The following is a 23,044-nucleotide window of genomic DNA, read 5'->3' as shown; positions in this document are numbered from 1 at the left end:
CAGGGATTTCATTTCAATTTTCCAAACGTTAACCTATCCTACAGAAACACAGCCTTCTTGCCACAGAATTTTGTCTTGACTCCTTCACCTCGCTGATAAAATTGCTGATCTCTCTTAATCCAAAGGCAGCTTGAAGGAAGCCCTATCCAGCTCCTGACTGTTAAGTTATAAAACATGGCCTCAAGATGCCTGATTTACAATAAAGTACTTTGCCAGGCAACTGGTGTTCTTCTAAACCATAAACATTCTTCTAACTCATAGATGAAGCGCACTGTGAAATATGGTTCTGTTTTCCATCAAATCAAAATGTTAGGGGGGAAATAAATTAAAACAGAGACTTTGTTACATCTGTGGGCAGCTTCACATTATCTGACTTGCAACCACAGCTTATACTGTTTAAGTATATTGTATTTGCATGTCTAGATTGTTTTATAAGACAGTAAAGCAATACAAGGTCATTTCTCTATAGCATTGTGTAATTGATGTACTTGATATAATATAAAGGATTACAGTACACATAACAGTGTGAGAGCCTAGTACAAGAATTAACGATTGCTGCCAACTAAAACAAGAACAAATACTAAAAAAGCCTTTCTGTCACGTCTGTAGAGAATGATGTTACACCAGTGTAGTACTTACAGTACTGATTCCCCAGCGGTTTACTGTAACAAAAGCATCAACAAAGAAAAGACTAAAGCATATAACTTTGCCATTTAACAAGAGCATGCATGCAAATCAGTCTATCTGTACTGGAATGGCATTTCCAATGTTCCCACCTCATACAGTATTGCAACAGTTTGTACTTCTCCAAGTGTATAACAAATAAATCCAAGTTACTAGCCATGTATTGTTAAGCTATCACAATAATAATATATATCTTACAGTATATCGCTGTTCATCTGTGCCAAAAAAGAAGCCAGTCACCTTACTGCTGTTTTATAATGCCCCATTATGGTAATGGAAGCACAGCAAGAATAAATGTTCCTAATTTACAGGTCAACTACGCAGAATTGAATTACACTCCCTCATGCTTTTAAACATTTTTGCCATTTCCACCTCTATATATAAAGGATATACTGAATACTACACAAGCATGTATTAAAAACAATATCTTAGTTAAACTGATAGATTCAGATCAAAATTCTAGTTCTGGTACTATAATAAAATGACCTTAGCAATATAAAACGTGCAAGCAATGATCGATATGTTTACTGCTCCTACAGTAGGTGGCTTTGCGTTTGTAATGTAGCATGGCAATTGTTTTATTCCCCACAGGAAAATGAGCCTTTGTTTTTGCATTTGTTCATGTTAACACTGTCTCATCTTTTTCCACTCAAGCAAAATTGAGTGTTCACCATGGATTGAACATTGACTCATGGCAGTCACGTTTTGACTCTCTTAGGAGTTACAGATGTGAAAACTATGAATACTTGCACTGTTCACTGACTGATAAACCTGCAGACTGAAGCATTGTCACCTTTCACTGTCAATATGAAAAACACAACAAAAGGCCCTTTTTAAGACACTTCAACATGAATAGGAAAGATCTAATATGGATGTATCACAGGGCCTACAATGTATTATATATTGTATTAAAAAAGCATAATACCTTTAATAATGTATTGTTTATTGTTAAATGTCTTTTAGAATAACACAATATATGTCTTCATTTTAGATGGATCCTCATGAAAATATTTTATTGAGCACACTTGAAATGAAGAATGAAATGGCTGCCTCTGAGCTCACATTGGGCCTTAGTGACCCAAGAAGCACCATGCTTGCTTATGATAGTTCCACCCTTCAGTACCGCAAGGCTGGATTGGCCAGGCATAGCTTTGGACGGAATGCTATGGAAAGGCATGTAGGACAGAAGAAAAGCCGGCTACGAAGGCGTGCTTCCCAGTTGAAAATCACCATCCCTGACTTGACTGATGTAAACTCTATCGACCGGTGGTCACGGGTGATTTTCCCCATGGTTTTCTCCTTCTTCAACATTGTTTATTGGCTCTACTATGTGAATTAAGAAGACTGAGGAATGCGGAAGACAGCGTTCAATTTGTTGATTCATTTTACAACACAAGCCAGACTTTTGAATTATTATATCCAAAATAAATCAGGACTAACTACATTTGATCTTTGAACACCTTAATTGCTGGCTAACACATATACAACCTTAGAGGTGTGAGAAACAGTGAACGGTGCCTGTTCCAGAATTTAGCATATACAGTAAATCCATCAATTAAGCCTCCACTATTATGTTCATATTTATTTATTTATTTATTTATTTATTTATTTATTTATTTATTTATTTATTGATGTATCTATGTATTTATGTTTTCACATTACAGTGACTTTATAACCTTTCCTGTCTTAATTGATCAAATTCTGGAACTTTCAATGGGTCAAACCAAATTCCGACCAGTGCAATTATAAAAAAAAAAAAAAAAAAAAAAAAAAAAAACACATCAGAATACACTATGACATCGTTTAAACAGACATATCTTAAATGTCTGATTTCACGTTGTATCGTATTTTTTATTTACTGATACAGGCAGAACAGCTGAAAGTCACTTAAAGTATACATTTATATGAATCATTTGTGTTCTACCGTTACCTTATTTTGCATGCCTCCCATTGTGTTTTTGTGAAGTATTTATAGGACAACTTGTGGGGCGTGGGGGTAGTGTGGCCTTGGTTACTTTCTGCCCATTCCATTTGGAAACATTTTACAGCAACTTCATGGTCTTATGTTCTGTCACAAATGTTGTCTTAAGTTGCATGTAAGGGGGAGCGTACTGTATTCAAAGTGGCACTTCAGAAGTTTTTCCCTTATTCAATTCCTTTAACAACATTTCACTTCTAGGAGTTATTGTTTTGGAACACAGCTTTATTTATTTATTTATTTCATTTAATATAAATTATCATTTTTATTTTTGGTTAAGATATATAATGAGCCTAGGTCATAAGAAATAGGAACATATTATTTCGTAAAACTATTACAAATGCATGTGCACTTATGTTCTGACCACATGGCTTTCAGAACATTAATTGAATATTATTTATTTATTTGTATTTGTTCCACTTTCCATGTACAGGAAAAGAGGATACAAGGCTTTAGAAATGGTCTGATGTGGTCAGCTGATTGATTCCCTATGTTGCGTCATTCAATTCTATTTTATTTTATTTTGTGTTTGAAGGACTGGCTTTCTAACTGTTAAGAAGATACAAAACAAGAGACTACCCTTTTATGACAAATAGACATGCATATGTTTCTCTTACATTGATAGAATTCACATTTTGGTCAAGTTTGAATTCTGGGATGATTCATTTTCAGCACTATAAAATCAATTTTGAGATTGACCAAAGCCAACTGGGCCAAGGACCCTTCTAGGTCAAGCATTTTGTGCTGCCAGTCATTGCAAAGAACGTGCTGCTAATGACAAACAAATATTTCTACTAGGACTCTTATTTACTGAATGAGATAAACCAACTGAAACTTAAACAATGAGACACTCAATCATAATTGACTTCCCAGTTTTTTTAAAGTTCAATTACTTGCTTGACATTCTTAAAAGCAGATTACTGTATATAAACATGGCCTGATATAACAGAACTGTACTTTTGTATATTTATTGTAAGACAGGACGGTACCCAATGATGAAGATGATTGGTCTAGTTTTTTATGGGTTACTTACCTTTGCGGTCCATTGTCGGACTGGGTCCGACATTGCAATTATTCCTCACAGGTCCTTTGTCGGACTGGGTCCGACATCATTATAGCAACGCAATAAACGCGTGTTTAGTCGTTTTTTCTCCGGAAAAAGCCGAGAAAACCATTCAATTGCCGAGTGGGAGCGACAGGAGCAGAGACAAGTCGAAAAAAAAGGCGTATCTCATGAATAGTCATACATGGTATCAGGTATCAGATAACGGGGCGGTCATAGTAAACAAGCTGGCTGAGTGCGTCAGCGCACAGAGACTATCATGGACATTTGCAGAGCTTTTTTCAGATGTTATAGTAATAAAATAATGACTTGGATCGCATTATTGAGGAGTTTGGTGATAAAACGAGTGATCCGGAGATGATCGATCGGTATGTACGACTATTATTATTATTATTATTATTATTATTTATTTCTTACATAGGTGACCGTTATAGCAAACGAAAGGGTGGGGCGGGGCTGGAGATGCCTAGTGAGTGCTTTGTTGATATGCAGGGCCATTTAAACCAGTCTGACTGTGAAAAAAAAAACTTTTAAACAGCGCGTATAAAATTAACTGCGCGTGTGAAAATTAATTAGACCTGGCGTGCCTGACACGCAATTAATAAATGGACTGCAAAGGGTTAAAGGCAGTAAACATAAAAATAAAAAAAGTTTTCACCATTAACAGTAATGACACACATCTTTTAAAGTAATGGACATAACAAACAGTGATCTCTTAAAACCCCCTAAGGTTGATGTAATATTAAAGAGCAAGAGAGACAAAAAATACATTTTGCAACATAGCTGTATTCCAAACGTGCCCTGCCAACTTTAGGACTGGTTCCTTGAGTATTAAAAATATATGCATCTCTGGTTGTACAGTACCTGTATGTGGACAAATAAATCAAATAATCTAAATCCCAAGTTTTGAAGAGTACATCTGAAATGAATGCACTGCATGGAAGTCCTTTTATATAAACCATTGATAATATAGTAGACTTTTCTATCCTGATAAAACAAACAGGATCTAGAGAAAAACTCAACAGAGTGCATAAATTGACCTTCAACTTTTGCAATATGCAGTGTCAGCGTGTGAATGTAAGTGACAAATCAAACCAATGTTGTGAACATTGGAATTGAGCTACCTTTCTTATTAAGTTGTCATCCAACAGATTTAACCGAAGGAAAACACATTGCAAGTCTGTTGCCAAACATATTGAAATAAATCAGACTGCAAGTCCATTGCCAAATCCCCCAAATACTCACTTTTCTACCTCCGTATAGATAAAGCCCCTATGCCCAAGCAAGCTAGATTATATAAAAAAAAAAAGTATGAATTTTAAAAGATTAAAAAATGAGCTCACACCCCACGTTGTATTAAATAAGCTTTAAGGAACTAGAGGAATTCTCAACAATAAATTGCAAGTTACATGGAAAACTAAAAGTACTTACAAGTATTTCAAATTAAGTAACGTACGTTTACCATGAGTTCATCTATCTATCAATAAATCAATTGTTGTGTATACTGTTATAATGGGCCATTGTCCTTGGCAATTTTGATCCCTCTACCACTTACTTTATTCATACATTTACATGTTCCTGATTTTTGCAAGAATCAATAACACCAAGTAACATAATATATTTCCAATGAAAGTCATTATGCAACAAAAAAAGAGTCTGAAACCTTTTTCACTTTTAATTTGTTACTTTCTTTCAGATATGTTCAGATACTAATGGATTTCATATAATAGAAAAAAATATTACAAATCCAATTCACAATTTAAATTGTCAGCAATTCTGAGTAGTCCCAACAATTTGTTTTTTCTGCATTTTAAATTATACACAATATGGGATACTGAGCCAGCACTTAAGGTTGTTGTGTTATAGACATTTCACAACAAATTATGACGAACAGCAAGGCACAGTTTCAATGTTACCTTCCTCAGTAATCTGTAAATATATACTGTATATGATTGTTAACATTTATGATATGCATTTCAATTTAAGTGAAGATTCATGAAGCATATTTCCGTGTTTACATAAGGAATGTTATGTTTATATTTAGTATTTCAGGGTTTTGGTGGGGGGGTCTTGAATGGCTTATGTCTTTAAAAAGGTTCAGTTCAGACGCATGGATTTTAAAGTAATATTTAATCATGAAGAAGACTATTATTTGTCATTGTTCAAACTGGAGTAAAGAAACTGTAACCCATGTGTTGCTGAAAAACTGTTTATGCATTCATATATGTTGTTCTTTACAGGATCAAACATCTGAAAGCCTGTAGTATTCTCCGTCTGTGTGAGTAATTCCGTACTAAAAGATACTGTATGTGGAAAAGTCTTCAGCAGCAAAGTGGCTCAGGCATTGCATAAAACAGGAATATTAAAAAGCACAGCACTGCTTGGTGTCACCACTAGCATACGAAGCCTTCAGGTTTCATATTCCACAGTGTTTCTGTTTGGATTACATTGATATTTTAACAGGGTATAATTTTTTTAATGGAGTGTATATTCTAAAAGTGGATTTAAATATTACATTTTTTGCACTTTTTTTCTGTAATTATAATTGGCCTCAGGAGCATCCCTTCTACTTTTTAATCTCAAGTAAATTACATCAATCAAATAGAAAGAAACAAAAACATATGTAGATTAATATGGTTTTTTTTTTACATATGTTATCACATGCAAAGTAATTCATGCAAAGCAATATTGCATGTTTAGATATTTCCATTGCAAAATTAAATATAGTAATTCGATGTACAGTTGTAATCTTAACAGACACCTGTCATGAACAAAAGGTTTGCAAAAAAAAAAAGTTTGAACACTATTTGGAGCATCTTCCGAATGGTAATTGTAAAGATGACTGTAGACTGTAACGGAATGACATGTTTTATCTTTATTACTTTTGAACAAACAAACAAACAAAAAACAAAAAAAAAAACAGGGAAGTTAAATGCGCAATTTAATGATTTTTATTTTTATTTTTTGCTTTGTAATCTCCGCTATTTATTCAATATATTTAAAGATCCTGAGATTATTGGTAACATTTCTAATTAGACTGTCCTCAACAAACATGCCCAAATTAATATGCTAATATTGTTATTATTTAAACTGATAACACAGACACCAACAGAATACAATGTCAATCAATGGCAAAAACATGTATCTTTTTCATGATCAAGTTGCCAAAATGCAGAGACAAACCCATTTAGCCTTGAAAAAAAAAATTGACTTGAACAATGTTAGAACATACTGTATGATAAAACGAATACTACTGTTGCAGCTGCTTGTTTTGTTGGTGTATTTTACTATTACTTCACAGCAAGTACAGTGATGTGCTGCATATCCTCGTTTTTGTTTCCACAGTGACACTTATTGCTTTGCTACAGTATATTGAGCCTAAAATTGTTCATAGTGTGCTCATTTTTTGTTTATTAATGACGCCTAATTTAAAATGTTACCAAATCATCTGAGTCCGTTGGTGCTTTAATATGATTTTAATTAATAGATTATTAGAAAAAAAAATTAAAATCTTGGTGTAATAATTTTTTCACAATGGGTGGGCGCCTGGGGTTTAGTTACTGTGTTACAGAAACATATTGCTAGTTGTATATATGAGATATCCTGCGAGTGACCTCCACTTGGAAAATACATTCTTGTAAATATTAGCAGGTTTCTTAAGGACATTTTTAACTCCCTAATTTGTACTTTACTGTAAGGCGAATGCAAAGCAATTTCATGGTTTAAGCTAACATGTTAAACATTAATGTAAATATTTCTGAGTGTCACTTGCACACTTAGTGAGTAAATTATCAGCTTCTAGCTTTGTTTCATTTTAATACAATAACAGTGTCCTTGCAAGGCTTGTGAACAACCACTGAAGTCATAAACGTTTTTATTTTAGTTTTTTTTCCCCCTGATTTCATTTAATAATTCAAAATTGCAGAATGTAGCAAAATATATCGCATTTCATTTCACAGAGAAGTTAATGTCAAATTGAATCCTGCTTTGTGTAAAAAGCAGTTTGGTCTCCATACTTTTACAAATGATACACACATATGAAAATATTGGACTGGATCTAGCTGGTGTGGCTTAAGTATGTGTCATGTGTAACTGCAACACATTGAATATATTTATTTTATACCACACATTAAAATGTCTTGCTAATATTTGTTATACATCTCTGCTGTAGATAGTCAAAATCCCTGGTGAGCTGGGTACAATGAGGATTTTTAATGACCTTAGAAAGTACTATGGCAATGTGATTTGCACAGGTTTACAAAAGAAGCCATATAATACAGTCCAGCAGCCCTTACAAAACAAAACCAAAAAATCAAGTTTTCAGCAACATTCCAACATTCCAAATTAGCTTTTGATCACAAACACACAGGAGAGACCTGGAAAGAACTTCTCATTTAAATAGCATATGATAAAAAAGGAATATACTGTATATTGTCTTCAAAATATTGAACTCAAGCAGTCCAAATGCAAAATAAGATTCTACTCCTCAACTGCGACCTATTGTGATGTATACACATCGCTCTGCTGGGACACTGTCTTTGCAATGTCTTGTCTGTATTTAGTCATTTTTCATGCAGTAGTTTTCTTGTATGCACATAATGGAACTTTTTTTCTTTTTCTTTTTTTTTTTTTTTTGACAACGACGACTAGAAAAATGAAACTATGTGGACAACATTGAATTAAAGTTTCATGTCCACCTTGCCAGGAATGTCAAGGGCTGGGATAAATGGAAAAAAAAGTGAATTGTTGACTGTAAATGAGTAGTGTCATAAGAAATATTTTCTGGAATAAAAAAAAAAAAGAAATATATATACATATATATATTGCAGCCAATTTCTGCATGTAAATATAAACTACTGTTGACTAGTGTGTAATTCTTGAAATTAAAATAATGCAATATAAATAAAAAGACATTTAAATGAATTTTTAGTGTTAGACCTTTTTTTGGTGTACTGTACATCTGGAAGTAAAAGTGTGAAGATGACATGTTATGAACTTTAATTCTGATGAGGATATGGAAAGAACTGCTTTGTACGTGTTGGTAAACCATGAGTCCGGTACTTCAAACACAAGCCATTATTTCTCACCCCTTAACCAATCAAAACAGTTTTTCAGTTGTTTGTAATGAGGTAAGTGCAAACGTTTAGTTCTTGATAAATTGACTATCACTGGGGTTATGATTATGATATAAGCAATGGCCAGCCTTTAACTGTTGATTTATCATGCTAGTGTTATTAGCATTATCAAGTACAGTACCAGTGTGATACCATAATTACAATGCAATAATGCGTGTTGATTCAAATAGCTTAGAATCTTTGTATATTTCACTTTCTTTGTGTAATTTAGAAAGGAAGGGTTAGAAAAATGTGTAATTGAGCTTTGATTACATCTGAAGCTCAAAGTGGAGAAGCTATCAGAAAAGGATTACAAATGTGATACCAAAATATCCCATCATGTCATGCAGGTCTATTTCTCACAAGGCGTTGATATTTAATGCACTGCAGTCATAATTCACACACTGTTGCTATGGTAACCTAATGATAAAACTAGGGTGTTATTCCAATGTGGTATGTGTGTACCTTGTATCACTGGTGTTTATTCTGTAGGTGCCATCTGGAAAGTGATAGCAATATGATGCCAGCCAGTCCAATTCCTAATTTTAAAAAATCCAATTGTCTTCATTTTATGATATACCAGAAAAACCACTAAGTACTGTTTAACCAGAACCCAGTGGTAAACAAGATGGGTTGCCCAATTGATTTAAAATACAGTACATATTATACATTCTTTGCAAGTACAGAACAAAAAAAGAATTGTGGTCTGCTAGTTAGTTAGTACAACATTGTTGTACATCTTTAATCTTTCAAAACAGTGACAGAAATAAAACATTAGTCATTTGAAAGAGAGATGCAGTTTTAACTGAAAGGAATAAACCAACATTCTGCAATTTAAAATGAAAGAAATAAATTAAGTACCAATCATCATTCGAAACACAAAGCTGCTTGAACAGAACTTAGCCAACTGCAACAGTTTTCAGAAAGAAAAAAAATATCACATTTAATGGAATCCAGTTAATTTTTGGTTAATGCTCTATTAAAGCTAGGCAACTATAAATTACAACATGTCACCTGGGAACTGTCCCCACTTTAAATGCCAAGAGACTGCGGTCTAACTCAACGTAGTTTGCTAAATATAAAATATCAGACAAACTCTGCAGTCGCTTTGCAAAACTGCACCAATGCTATATAAGATGGAAAAATCTAACCATTGCCAGTCATTGCACATTATCTGTGTTTTATCTATGAATTTATCTATATGGTTGGATTTTACTTCAATAATCCTTCTAGGGTCAGATTTTCAAAGTGTTTACTCTGGGCTTTAATGAAATCCTATTTTTTGAAATAGGTAAAACACTTGTTGATTTTACAAAACTAACATCAAACCTATTTCAAGGAGTCAATTAAAGAATGTAGGAATTGCTTTGAAAATAAGGCCTCTAGTGACTGACAAAAAAACATTAAAGAACGTGGGAACAATCATTGTCTTTCTTACTCTCCAGACTCTAGCTGACAAAACCACCAGTAAAATTAGTGTCATTACCACCGGTATTTTTCTTAAAGGATAAAAACACAACTTGAAATAAAGAACTGGAGTACATAATTAAGTATATCACTTATTTTTTCAATACAGAAAACATTGCCAGAGGCACATACACTTTATTCTCCATGGAGACTTTTGTGGATACACTTTGGCATATAGAACACATTGCATAGCACCCTGCATGTTTTGTTCTTTCTCCTGAGTTTCTGAGAACTGCAAGCTTGTTAGTAGGTTTTGTCATACTGCTATGCCACTTCTCCACACTGATCACTAACCCAGGGGCTGACAGATGTGTGGGGTTCATGGCCTTGCAATATATCGCATAGCCCCTGAGACAGAGCGGCAACCAATGCATCACACATCAGTCAAGACAAAATACATTTTGGACTGCTCCCCTAGAAACTTTTATTTTCAGTGGCTGTTGCTGGTAGAGGTTGGAAGGTATCAATACATTTCGTTAATTTGTAATTTTTTACTCTACTTCCTGTCCAAAAAGAAAATGACTACCCTTGAGATGAGTCAAGTTTAAAAGGACCCAATGAACAATGTCTGGCTTTGAGAAGCAAGCCCATTTGTTAGCATATATAAACAAATAATATAACAATATGTTTCTACTCAAGAAAATCAAGGAATGTATATGATTCATATTTTATTTTACAGGAAATACAAATGTATACATGTGATTCACTGCAATGCAGTCCAGGATGGCTCAGGATATCTTATGTAGTCCAGGGTGGTTCAGGATATCTTATGTAGTCCAGGGTGGTTCAGGATATCTTATGTAGTCCAGGATGGCTCAGGATATCTTATGCAGTCCAGGGTGGTTCAGGATATCTTATGCAGTCCAGGGTGGTTCAGGATATCTTATGCAGTCCAGGATGGCTCAGGATATCTTATGTAGTCCAGGATGGGTCAGGATATCTTATGCAGTCCAGGATGGGTCAGGATATCTTATGTACAGCCAGGTACCTTTCATTGTCATGCATTCATACAATATACATGCTGATATTGCATACATCAAGAGCTGAAGAACAAGTTAAAACATTTTAATAACAAAGCCTTAAAAGCACTTGCCTTTATTTTAGAAGGGAGGCAATGCAAGAAAATGAACACTTTCCAATGGACTTCTTAACAGCTGGAATATAGAAGTGAAGACTAGTTGTTGAGCATAATTATTACTGTAACAGGCTGGTCGGATAGGCTGGCTGATTTGGTACACATTTACAAAAAGCTTTGGCACCATGTGATATAATGTCACAGAGTTTGGGGTATAATGCTGTCTGGTGCTCTTTGAAGAAAACAAATTGCAACAGTTTTACAAAATGGGCCTCTGGCCCTTACAGGCAAACCAAAGAAACAAAAAACAAAAACCTAGCCCTTATCTAAACTTAGGGGAAGGTTGGTTCTTACTCCTCCTTCTCACGGGAAAAATTATTTTAAATAGCAAATTAATTGCTAGAGGACAGGCAATATGACTGGCAGCTTAACAATAATTGTTCTATTCACCATGAAGCTCTGCCTATCTACCTGCCTGCCCTCAACCATCATGGCAGTGAAGCCACAGATTCTCAATCCCTGTAATTACAGCAGTGCATGTACACTCAGTCAAACACCAGTAGTTTCTCTTAGATAACACAATGAAGGATAACACTGCAGTATACATCTGCAAAGTCTGCTGAAAAGATTTGGTTTGTGCAGAGCAGTTGCAGCAGTAGACTTATAAACAGCACCACCGTACTAAAATACTGCCAACAAAACTTGTGTTATGTGAGAAAACTTTTTAGTATACTGAGAGGAGATGGAGGTTCCATCGCGGTCACTTCTCTGGGGACACAATCAGTTTAGCATGCCAACAGCCCAAATCTGAATGTGCTTGCAACCTCTTGCAAAATCTTCCTGCACTCACAGGATACAGAAATGAAGATAAACTTTTCTTTTATAAACACACAATTTTACATTTATACAGGTCTCTTGTATTCATTTACAGCAGTAAGAAATGCACCATTTTTTAAAGCTATCAAATATGCGTGACATATGCTTTTGCCTTCTAGTTGTTGTTCTTTTTCCCCCAAACATCCTTTAAACATTTAATACAAATACCCTGCATCCATACATACATGCTGCCTTTCCCATTTGACGTTCAGTGTGATGCAGAAGCTTCATTTATAAATTATGAGATTTACATTTTTTAACAATGAATTATTGAAGAAAGACCATAACTGATCAGAGACTGGTGTTCAAATGTGCTAGTAAGATACTCTGTGGTGAGAAAAGGCACACATGTCCAACACTTCTAAATTAGGGGCTATATAGTGAGACTTTTGTGTGGCGTCGATGCCTGGTGGGTGGCTTGTTAAAATGTTGTGGAAGACATGAGACAACCCATTTTTGCGTGGAAGATCACTGTACTCTTTGTAAATGTCAATCAGATATGTTGAATAAAAAGATAAGGATGAGTCAGCCTTATGTAAGAAGAATTGGCTGTGCTTTAAAGAAATCTGTGTACACTCAAAAGAAAGGCACAAATCGTCACAGTCATCCAATGTTAATGGATTATGGAGGTTTTGTAAAAAATATATATGTTCTACAAAAAAGGGTAATGTTTTTTTTAAAATGATACAATTACAATTGTATGAGCACTTCAGCAAACTACTATGGCAACATTCATGAAGGCTGCAAAGACTCGCTTTGCTTAAATGACTGTATCTGCCTTGCCTCTGTTCAGTGTGAGCTAAACTATGGCATACTGCATGCTGCTGAAACATCTGTTTTGTTAGCGCGTCTAATTCTAACTGTATAGTGCCTGCAGCTACCCAAAGCAAAACAAGCTTGTGTATTTGGGTCCCTAAAGGAGTAACTGATAAAGAAAGCCAGAGCACTGGCATTTTAAGTAGCTCTCTGTTTATATAACAATAATAACAATAAAAACAATTGCATTTAGGGTTCCATATAACTGCAATGAAATAAATCATGTGCCTTTAAAACCCTACAGGTCTACTGTGCATTGTGTGTAATATTGTCCTATGCATTGTTGTAATATTAAAAGTTCCATAAAGTATCAATTATGTTGATAAATGTTGCTCATTTGGGCTATTGAGGGCTACTCAATATGGCATTAATCTGTTGTATTGTAAGTATTATAATGTACAGTATGATGTATACCCTGCAGCATTTCAACAGTAAATGAATGTCGCAAAATTGACAAAGACATAACCTACTAAAAGTGTTGAGATTTTATTTTTCTCCATTCAAACTTTTTATTCTTATGTTGTATAATATATAGTTAAATAAGAATAATTATAGATGTGACATAATTTCCATCTGATACAAACTATTAGATAGCTATATTACATCAATATCAATTAACTGTCATCTGCACAGGATGGGTGATAGAAAAAGATAGAATATCATAAAGTGATTCAAACAACACACACAGTATTTTTAGGATTATACAAAGGGCCCCTTTTGAAAGAACATCAAGTGGTGTTTCTCCTCCTTAAGAGAATATATGCCTCCAGCAGAATAATTAAAACTTTTGAGCTTGATTAGAGCATTCAAACTACCAACCACAGCATTGCTGGTACTGCAACAAGGGCTGAGATTCTGGCATGTATAGAATGAACATGGCCTGTGAAGAAGGGGCTCCCAAGGGTTTTCATTTTCCAAGTAAGCAGAATGCCCTTTCCACAAAAAAAGCATTCGAGAAAGGTAAAAATAGATTTGTAACTTCTACATGCATGGAAATAATATTGACCAACACGCTATTGCTAATGAGTGCACTACCACACACAAGGCAAGGCTTGTTAAAAAAACAAGATATTATATAAGTGTGAGCTACAGATTAGCAGCTGCTGCCCCTGTCTTGTCTACTAATGAGGTATAAATATACCTGAGCTACATTGCTATGGAAGCTGTCATATTGGTCAAAATCCAAAGGTTCTTGGTTCTATTACAGAGCTGCATACTGCAGTGGGTGGAAGAGAGGGGGAATATAAAGCTGCATTTGATTTTAATATCTCTATCTTTTATTGTCTTTTTTCCTCGTCTCCTTAAAATGTGTTTCTGATTTAATTGTCTACTCTGTGGATGCATCATTCTCCGTGTTACTTTCCACTTTATGATTGAGAGTTAGTGGTGGTGGTATTCCTTTTTAAATCCACAAAAGGCGAGATAGAATAAAAGTGGAAGAACTGTATTGATTTGAAGGTATTTATGTCAGATAGAGGTGAGGCATTCCATTTTCCAAACCCTATTAAGATTGCTGGGGGAAATGGTTTGAGAATGAGACTGGGTAACCTGAGATTTCTTCTGCTGCATACAGTAGGAATTTAGCCATGGCATCCCAGCTTATCTTTAAAGGAGTGCCATGGGATCTTTACTGTAGACAAAATCGACAGGACATTGGTCTAATGTCTCTTATAAAAGGATTGGACGTGTCCATATTCTTGATTGGTTGATGACATTCCAATCCCATATGGTTAATGCACAGGTTGGATTTCATTTTGTAACAGGAGAGATTGTATTCTTACACAAGGATCCCTTCCATAGCAATCACAGTGGGTTGAATTTGAACGATCACATAAACACTTACACAGCATTGAAGACATACAGGCATAGATTGCTTTTATTAATTTGCAGTACTGAGTTGCTTTCCATGCACTTTATTAGTTTAAGTACCAGTGCAATAACTAGTGCAATATACTGTTCATTGTGTTAACTATCTAACCTTTGGACTTCACTTAATAGGCTTTTCTTATGTTTGTCTTTAAATAGCAAATCGATGGCTAACAAAATATACTGACTCATTTAGGAACGGTAATTGTAACAAAGACATGCATTTGACTTTATTAAAGTAGACAGGTGTAAGACCGATAATAGAGGGAGTTGTGCTCAGTAATCCACAAGAGCTCTTATGAGCACCAAATTTAACGCTGGAGAAATGACAGATACATTACTGTATCCTTGCCTGTGTAAGACAGAATGTTTCCAACCTTAAGGTACTGTTGGAAGTTTAAATCTATGATTCAAGCATGTCTTTGCATGTATTTATAATGGAACAGTAAAAATGGAAAAGTATATTTCTAAAATAAATAACAATAAAATGTGTATTTTCTATATTAAATACATTGATTCAGGGATTATTTTATCTTTCAGATCTTTACTTTCATTGTTAACAGACTGCTTTGACGCGGATTAATTTCGGACCTTGTTTATGGTCTCTTCGCAGCTGTCTTTTTAGAGAGACCCTTGAGTTCAGCCTGTCAGTTTGCAGCCTCTCTGTTGTTTCCTACCGTTACTGGTGTTAATGAAGGGGCTACAGGCTGTTCAGATGAGTCAGACGCAGGTAGATCATTAGTTGACATTTCTTAACTAAACTCGTTCTCATGGAAATTGGATCTCAAATTAAAACAAGAGTAGAAATTTGAAATGATTTCTGACATTTTAAAGTTGTTATAAAACATGTATAGGTGGCAGTGTTGTTTGAACTACCGAAGCACAGTTCTGTCCTGAATTTCAGCAGCATATCACTGGATTGGAATGGAAGCAAAGACACATATGAAACTAGTCCCAGTCAGCATGTTATCCCACTTACCGGTATGTTATTTAACAAAAATGTATTCCACCCTAGCTATACCCAGTCTTGTGGTATATATATATATATATATATATATATATATATATATATATAATCCACTGTTAGCTTTTTGTTTCAAGAGGTTTGTTTCAGTGCTTTTCGGTCTGAGAGGTCCTGGCACTTGTAAAAACACAACCAATGTGCACTGGTTCAGTTTAAAAACAGCCTGGCAGCAAACAGCTATAATCCCCCTCAGAGTGATAACCAATTTCTGAAAATAAATATAAATGGCACCATGGCATTCTCATATAGTAAAGCTGTAATGTAAATATTTGTGTGTAAAATTGAACATGATTGTGGATGCAGCTTTAAATATTTGCATTTCTGCTCCTAACAAGGGGTGGTCATTTTCAGGTTACATGAAGGACAAAAGCCAGTTGAAAACAGGTTTAATCTGGCTTTATTTTAACACATAATCAGAGGGCAGGGGTAAATCCAGGAAAACTTGGCTCTATCACCATACTGAAATATACACAAAGACCTGCAAAAGTTTTCGCTTCCCCATTGTGGGCTCTGCCAGCAAGAAAAATGTGAGGTCAGAGAGGTGGACAATGCAATTCCAACCGGGATTGTGTCTGCAATAGCTAGGTGACTTTCCTTCAGGTTTTAATAAATTAGGGAGGAGGGATTGATAATTTATATATATATATATATATATATATATATATATATATATATATATATATATTGTAACAAATACACTCTGCTGTACTATATTTTTATTCTGTTCCCCCTCCTCTTCCAGATCAACAGTAACCACAAGACTGTCAGTTTGGTTTAACAGGGCGGTGCCTGTTTTTTTATTGGACAATCCAAAGCATTAGGTGATAATCCATACAGGGGTCAAACACAGTTCAGGTTCTCATACAGTCCAGGTTAATCCGCCAGAAGGGTGGTCAAAACAGTCCAAGTCATACACAGAATTATTTTTCTTCCTTTTAGTTTTAAAGCAATAATTCTTACCAGCACTTTCTTTCTTTCTTTCTTTCTTTCTTTCTTTCTCTCTCTCTCTCTCTCTCTCTCTCTCTCTCTCTCTCTCTCTCTCTCTCTCTCTCTCTCTCTCTCTCTCTCTCTCTCTCTCTCTCTCTCTCTCTCTCTCTTAACCACCTTGTACTCCTCCCTCCCCGTGCTGTGCCCCAGCCCTTTTATAGGTGGATGACTATGTCTAATTTAGGGCAGGTGTGGCTACCACACCCTGGGCACCTTGCATTGTGGGAATTGTAGTGTGCTGTGGGTGGCCATTTTGTGACATGTAGTCCTTTACCTGCTGCCATTTTGTGATGGTAGAAAGTGCTGTCAAAACCTCAGCCCTGACGTATTTACCATCTACAACCACACCCTTTACTTTATCACAATATATATATATATGTTAATTATAATTAGTTTCTACGCCAGTAGGTGAAAAAGTTAAACAGATATCACATTTTACAAATCTGTCCAATTGAATTGAATTGAAATGGTCTTCTGTGAACATCATATTAGAACAAAGTTAGTCAGTCATTTTTGTAAAAAAAAATAAAAGGGCTTGGAGAGTGGATATTCAAATCAATTGAAAGGATAATAAATCATCCTGACCCTGTATGAAGGTAATACACATGCAGAAAGCAAGGAGATACTCTTTTGACAAATGGTGCAGTCAGATTTGTATTCCTAGAGGGTCTTATGAAATTATTATTTTTTTTTCCCACAGCAATACAAATTAGTAGAAACTGTTTTAGTATTATTATTGTTAATAATAATAATAATAATAATAATAATAATAATAATAATAATAATAATAATAATAATAATAATAATAATAATAAATCAGATCATAAAATGGATGTAGTTATGCCCAAAGCAGATTAGAATACCAGTTTCTACATCCCATAACATTTCATTTTAAACTTTCTAGGGCACTGTCATGAATGTTCTAAGTTTTCAATCATGCACATAAAATCATGTATCTATCTTCTGTGGGCAAAGAAATGAATCAGATATCTGAAATTAAGCACAAACAAAATAAGAGAAAAAAACATAAACATGCACAATTCTGTTAAATATAATAGTGTTTAGGATGAGAAGTAATGTATTTCTGCTTGTTTAATGACATGAAACATGCTGTAAAAGATGTCATCTGCTCTGACCACTAACTATTATCCCATAAATCAGTTGTAAATGCACTTCTCAACTTTAACTGGAGTGTCCGCCATGGAAAAGAAAAGGTCTCTTGTGAGAATCACAGTGTTTCCAGATAACGCTCCCTCCTGCAACGCGGATGGTTTTCTTTTTCCTCAATGGCCCCTTGTTTTACTCAATGCACTTGAGAAATGTATTTCCAGCTAATTTAGCAACTGTGAATTGTGAATAAAAATTGAAAAGCAATCAGGATTGCGTTGAAGAAAACACTGCAACACAAGGTATAGCAAAGCTTAAGTGATGCCTTTTCTTGTAAACACTGCAGGGTGTTCTGTAATACAGTGCCTTCATATTGTTTTCCAAGGAAAACATGAAAACATTTGCTGAGATGTTGTCTGTGGGACGCAAAGGGACAATACAAGACAGAAAAATCTGCTCTGTAATTTCGTGGTTACCTTTGATACCTGCTTGTATCACCTTATACAAAGTGTGTCATGCTTTACCATTTTGTTCTCCATTCTTTACTACTCGGAGCTATAGAATGTTCGATCCTGCTTACAGCTATTAGTATTAGGTGGTTGACCAGTTTACAGACATATCTGGTAAAAAGTAAAAAAAAATGAAAAAAAGACTATGAGGACTGTTATTGCTTGAGTCTAAAAAACGTATACAAAAATGTAAAACGTTCTTACCTTTTTTTTTTAGTGATGTGTTATTGTTCCTTACATGGTGCTGTTCATATATATATATATATATATATATATATATATAAATACAAGCAATACAAATATATCATGATTCCATTATACAAGCACCAGGAGATTGTGGCGGTACCACAGTATAACTACAGACCATGGCAACTTGGAACTTTGCCTGTTTCAAAATCCCATTGTAAAAGCTTGATTCATGTGGTGTGTAGAGTATGGGAAACCTATATTCAGCCAAGCCCTACTATAATGACCTGTTTTTATACAAAGACTTAACATAAGTAAGTACAGACTCAAGTTTGAAAGAACAGCTGTTTATTCTGCAGCCATACATACCAGCAGTACTGGCAAAATATCAGTGGGGTTAATACTTTGTTGGGCAGCCCTTTTGTCTTATGCAAGGCAGCAACACACTTACACATTTTGTTTTACCCTGTATTTTTCTGGTTTTGGCCACAAATACATTCCGATACATTGTGTTGTTTATAAAGAGCTTCAAGACAGGATCCTCAAGTGACAACTACTGTGAATGCAGAAGTAAATTCATTAACAGTCTGGTCACACTCTTTCACTTTAAATGCAGAAAGCATAGACAATCAGCACCAGCAAATTTACACTAAAATCTCCTGGGTCTGAAGTGTTCAACAAAACATATAATTTATTTTCTGAGAAAAAAAAAAAGGTGATATTTCTTGGGTAGTCATCCTGCAAATAAAGAAAAATTGCTTTATCTCTGTATACAATCTAATTTAACGTCAGGTAGAACGGGGGTAATTACAGATGATATTCTTTTTTTTTTGTTCATTAAACTGATGCAAGGTCATTGGTAATATTGTTCTCGCTGATTTAGTAAGCATTAAAGTATATGTGTGATAGAACTTAATTATGACAATAAGAAGGTGTAATATAATAGTGTGAACAATGGAAGTAAAATGGAATAAGGTGATGTGCTCAAACAGCACCATCAAGCCAGCGAATTTTGAAAGGTGCATACAGTGTGGATAAGTAGGTCTGGGGAAGAAAAGGTATGCTGTACAATAGTAGAATTACAATAGGGTTCCATTCCATTTCTACAACAGAAGAGGCCAAACCCAGATACAACACAGGCATTTCATATGGAGAAACCCGAAATGAATTATATATGCTTCGTTATTAAACAACAAATAATAATGTTTCAGAAATCCACCCATGGTTCTTCCCTCACTCTCCAATGTGATTCAATGAAAATGTTTATATTTAGCCAGTGGTTACAATTAACATTGATTAGCCTTATGGGCAATTATCTGTAAGAGTGGGCAACAGTGACAACTTGCATCTATAATGTTTGACTTATATGATTGGCAGGGGATATGGAGATTACTGACATAGGACACATTTACATAAAAAACAATGTCTATATTTAGGACTAATCATCAGCGGTTGCTGTGATAATTTGTCCTAAATATAGATATCGTTTTAGATATGAATGTAATCCATTGACCACCATTAGTGCCTAAATAGACTTATGATAATTGGATGTTATATGAGTTTTGGTCAATGGGCAATGAACCTAAAGGGTTTTTTAAAGGGTATCACATTTTTCCCATGGTGCAATTCTCTAAATATGTTAATTATGTGGCTTTTGCTTTTGTGCTAAATATTACCTAAGAGCATAAATACTATCAGATGACATTATGTTGCTATGCAATAACCTCTTTACTTTTCATAGAGGGTGTTTTTTTTTCGGGGAATAGAAATTATGCTAACTATATCCGTCAGCAATTTGAAGATATTTTGTGGAAAGTAATTCGTAAATTGTGTACCTATCCATGTTATTACTAAACAGTATCTCCCAAAACAAGAAACAAAATGTACTGTACAACATAGTGGAATGAGAGCGTTTATACCTTTAAGGGCATTTATAGTAAGTTTCAGTAATCTCATGAATGTTTTCAGGAGAAAAGGATGGACCTGATGACAGTTTAAATAAATTATAAACTTATCATGTGGAAGTTCAATGAATTCTTGTGGCAGAATCCAGTAAACCACAGTGCTGTAACTGTATTTGACCTTGAGAATTGTCTTGGGGCAGTATGTTTTCTTTACTCTAGCTGCTGGGGTTGTACATGAATAGAGCACTAATCATAAACACTGAGAGAGAGTCTCCTTCCTACTGAGGTAATGAGAATCCTGCATCCTGAATGCAGAGCCGTAAGCATCTTCCATTGTAGCTAATGCACTTCCACATCACAAGAGGCAATGAATGTAGTCAAGACACAAGTAAAGCTGTACACAGTGATGTGTGCTGTAAGAGTTGAAGTCTGTTAGGAGCACTCACCACTGCTGTCCTGGAGGACATATAACCAAGATTATTCACAGAATCCCCTTTGCTTTCTGTTTTTCATGAATTGGACTGTATGTGTTATTGGGGATGTTCATCATTTTTCTTCATGTTCTGTAATTGTCCTCAGCTCCTATATAAGAAACAGCTGTCATGAGTCACTGCCAAATGATTTACAGATGCTTTTAATATTCCTATTAGTATTTATTTTCATGTTTATCTATTATTTAATTTATTTAGAACATCAGGATAACTTGCCTCTTTAAAAGTCAATATTTCTTTGTAGTTTCAAATTTTAAAGGGATGACAAACATAAAAAGCAAGACACAACTGGTAAAAGACAGCAGCTAAAGTACAACTGCAGAAAAGGATGGACCTGACAACAGTTTAAATAATACATTTATCAATAAACAATTGCAATGTACAAAACGCAGTCCAGTGTGGCATGTGCAGGAAGCTGAATCCTGAATAACAAACCATGTCGAATTGGGTATACCAAAGCGTTTCAGCATACAACGTATTTACTTTTCACTTTGTACATTTTAAGGTAGTTTGAAAAACAGTCTGTGATGGTGTGGTTGTGATGGGTGCTTTAATAATCACTAGTCATAGGTCACTATAGCTCAACGCATATCAAGCCATCAGTGACACAGTCCTGACAAAAAACACTTTGCATTTAGAACCCCACTAGGCCAGTAGAATCTGAAAAGAACAATACAAACCCTCTCTAACTGCTGGAGAGGTGTATAAACAAAAACCAAGCACTCTTGAATTGCAACACGTATTCCCTTAATGGAATAAAAAAGCACCATTTGGAATTAGTATTCATTTAAGGAATATGTGCAAATATATATATATATATATATATAATAATAATAATAATAATTTATTTCTTAGCAGACGCTCTTATCCAGAGCGACTTACAAGATATCACATTATTTTTACATACAATTACCCATTTATACAGTTGGGTTTTTACTGGAGCAATCTAGGTAAAGTACCTTGCTCAAGGGTACAGCAGCAGTGTCCCCACCGGGGATTGAACCCATGACCCTCCGGTCAAGAGTCCAGAGCCCTAACCACTACTCCACACTGCTGCCTGTATATATATATATATACAGACGTGCTCAAATTTGTTGGTACCCTTACAGCTCATTGAAATAATGCTTCATTCCTCCTGAAAAGTGATGAAATTAAAAGCTATTTTATCATGTATACTTGCATGCCTTTGGTATGTCATAGAATAAAGCAAAGAAGCTGTGAAAAGAGATGAATTATTGTTAATTCTACAAAGATATTCTAAAATGGCCTGGACACATTTGTTGGTACCCCTTAGAAAAGATAATAAATAATTGGATTATAGTGATATTTCAAACTAATTAGTTTCTTTAATTAGTATCACACATCTTGTAATCAGTCATTCAGCCTATTTAAATGGAGAAAAGTAGTCACTGTGCTGTTTGGTATCATTGTGTGCACCACACTGAACATGGACCAGAGAAAGCAAAGGAGAGAGTTGTCTGAGGAGATCAGTAAGAAAATAAAAGGTCAAGGTAAAGGCTACAAGACCATCTCCAAGCATCTTGATGTTCCTGTGACAACAGTTGCAAATATTATTAAGAAGTTTAAGGTCCATGGAACTGTAGCCAACCTCCCTGGGCGCGGCCGCAAGAGGAAAATCGACCCCAGATTGAACAGAAGGATAGTGCGAATGGTAGAAAAAGAACCAAGGATAACTGCCAAAGAGATACAAGCTGAACTCCAAGGTGAAGATACGTCAGTTTCTGATCGCACCATCCGTCGCTTTTTGAGCGAAAGTGGGCTCCATGGAAGAAGACCCAGGAGGACTCCACTTTTGAAAGAAAAACATAAAAAAGCCAGACTGAAATTTGCTAAAATGCATATTGACAAGCCACAATCCTTCTGGGAGAATGTCCTT

The 23,044-nt window shown here is 35.0% G+C and overlaps 1 protein-coding gene and 1 long non-coding RNA gene across 4 annotated transcripts in view; one reads left to right on the top strand and one right to left on the bottom strand.

Annotated features, from left to right (window-relative positions):
• LOC117431223 (gamma-aminobutyric acid receptor subunit beta-2) overlaps nucleotides 1–8,648 on the top strand; it is a 53,321-nt gene extending 44,673 nt beyond the window's left edge. For both annotated transcript variants that reach the window (XM_058996274.1, XM_058996273.1), the window contains one exon: nucleotides 1,676–8,648. In XM_058996274.1, the coding sequence (XP_058852257.1) occupies nucleotides 1,676–2,023 (348 nt within the window). In that variant the 3' untranslated portion in view covers nucleotides 2,024–8,648. The remainder of the gene's footprint in view (nucleotides 1–1,675) is intronic.
• A 10,269-nt stretch (nucleotides 8,649–18,917) lies between these two features.
• The window catches only part of LOC117431453 (uncharacterized), a 50,788-nt gene continuing 46,661 nt past the window's right edge, over nucleotides 18,918–23,044 (bottom strand). The window contains exons 3-4 of one of the 2 annotated variants that reach the window (XR_009308166.1): nucleotides 21,103–21,238; nucleotides 18,918–19,490 (exon numbers count right to left, since the gene is read on the bottom strand). This is a non-coding gene — a long non-coding RNA (uncharacterized LOC117431453). Of the gene's footprint in view, nucleotides 21,239–23,044 lie in introns of both variants that reach the window. The other variant, XR_004548690.3, reaches the window with a different exon arrangement.

Source organism: Acipenser ruthenus, chromosome 22 (assembly GCF_902713425.1).
Source record: "Acipenser ruthenus chromosome 22, fAciRut3.2 maternal haplotype, whole genome shotgun sequence".
NCBI classification, from domain to species: Eukaryota; Metazoa; Chordata; class Actinopteri; order Acipenseriformes; family Acipenseridae; genus Acipenser; species Acipenser ruthenus.
The sequence above is the reverse complement of the archived record's forward strand: the minus strand, read 5'-3'. Positions and strand labels throughout refer to the sequence as shown.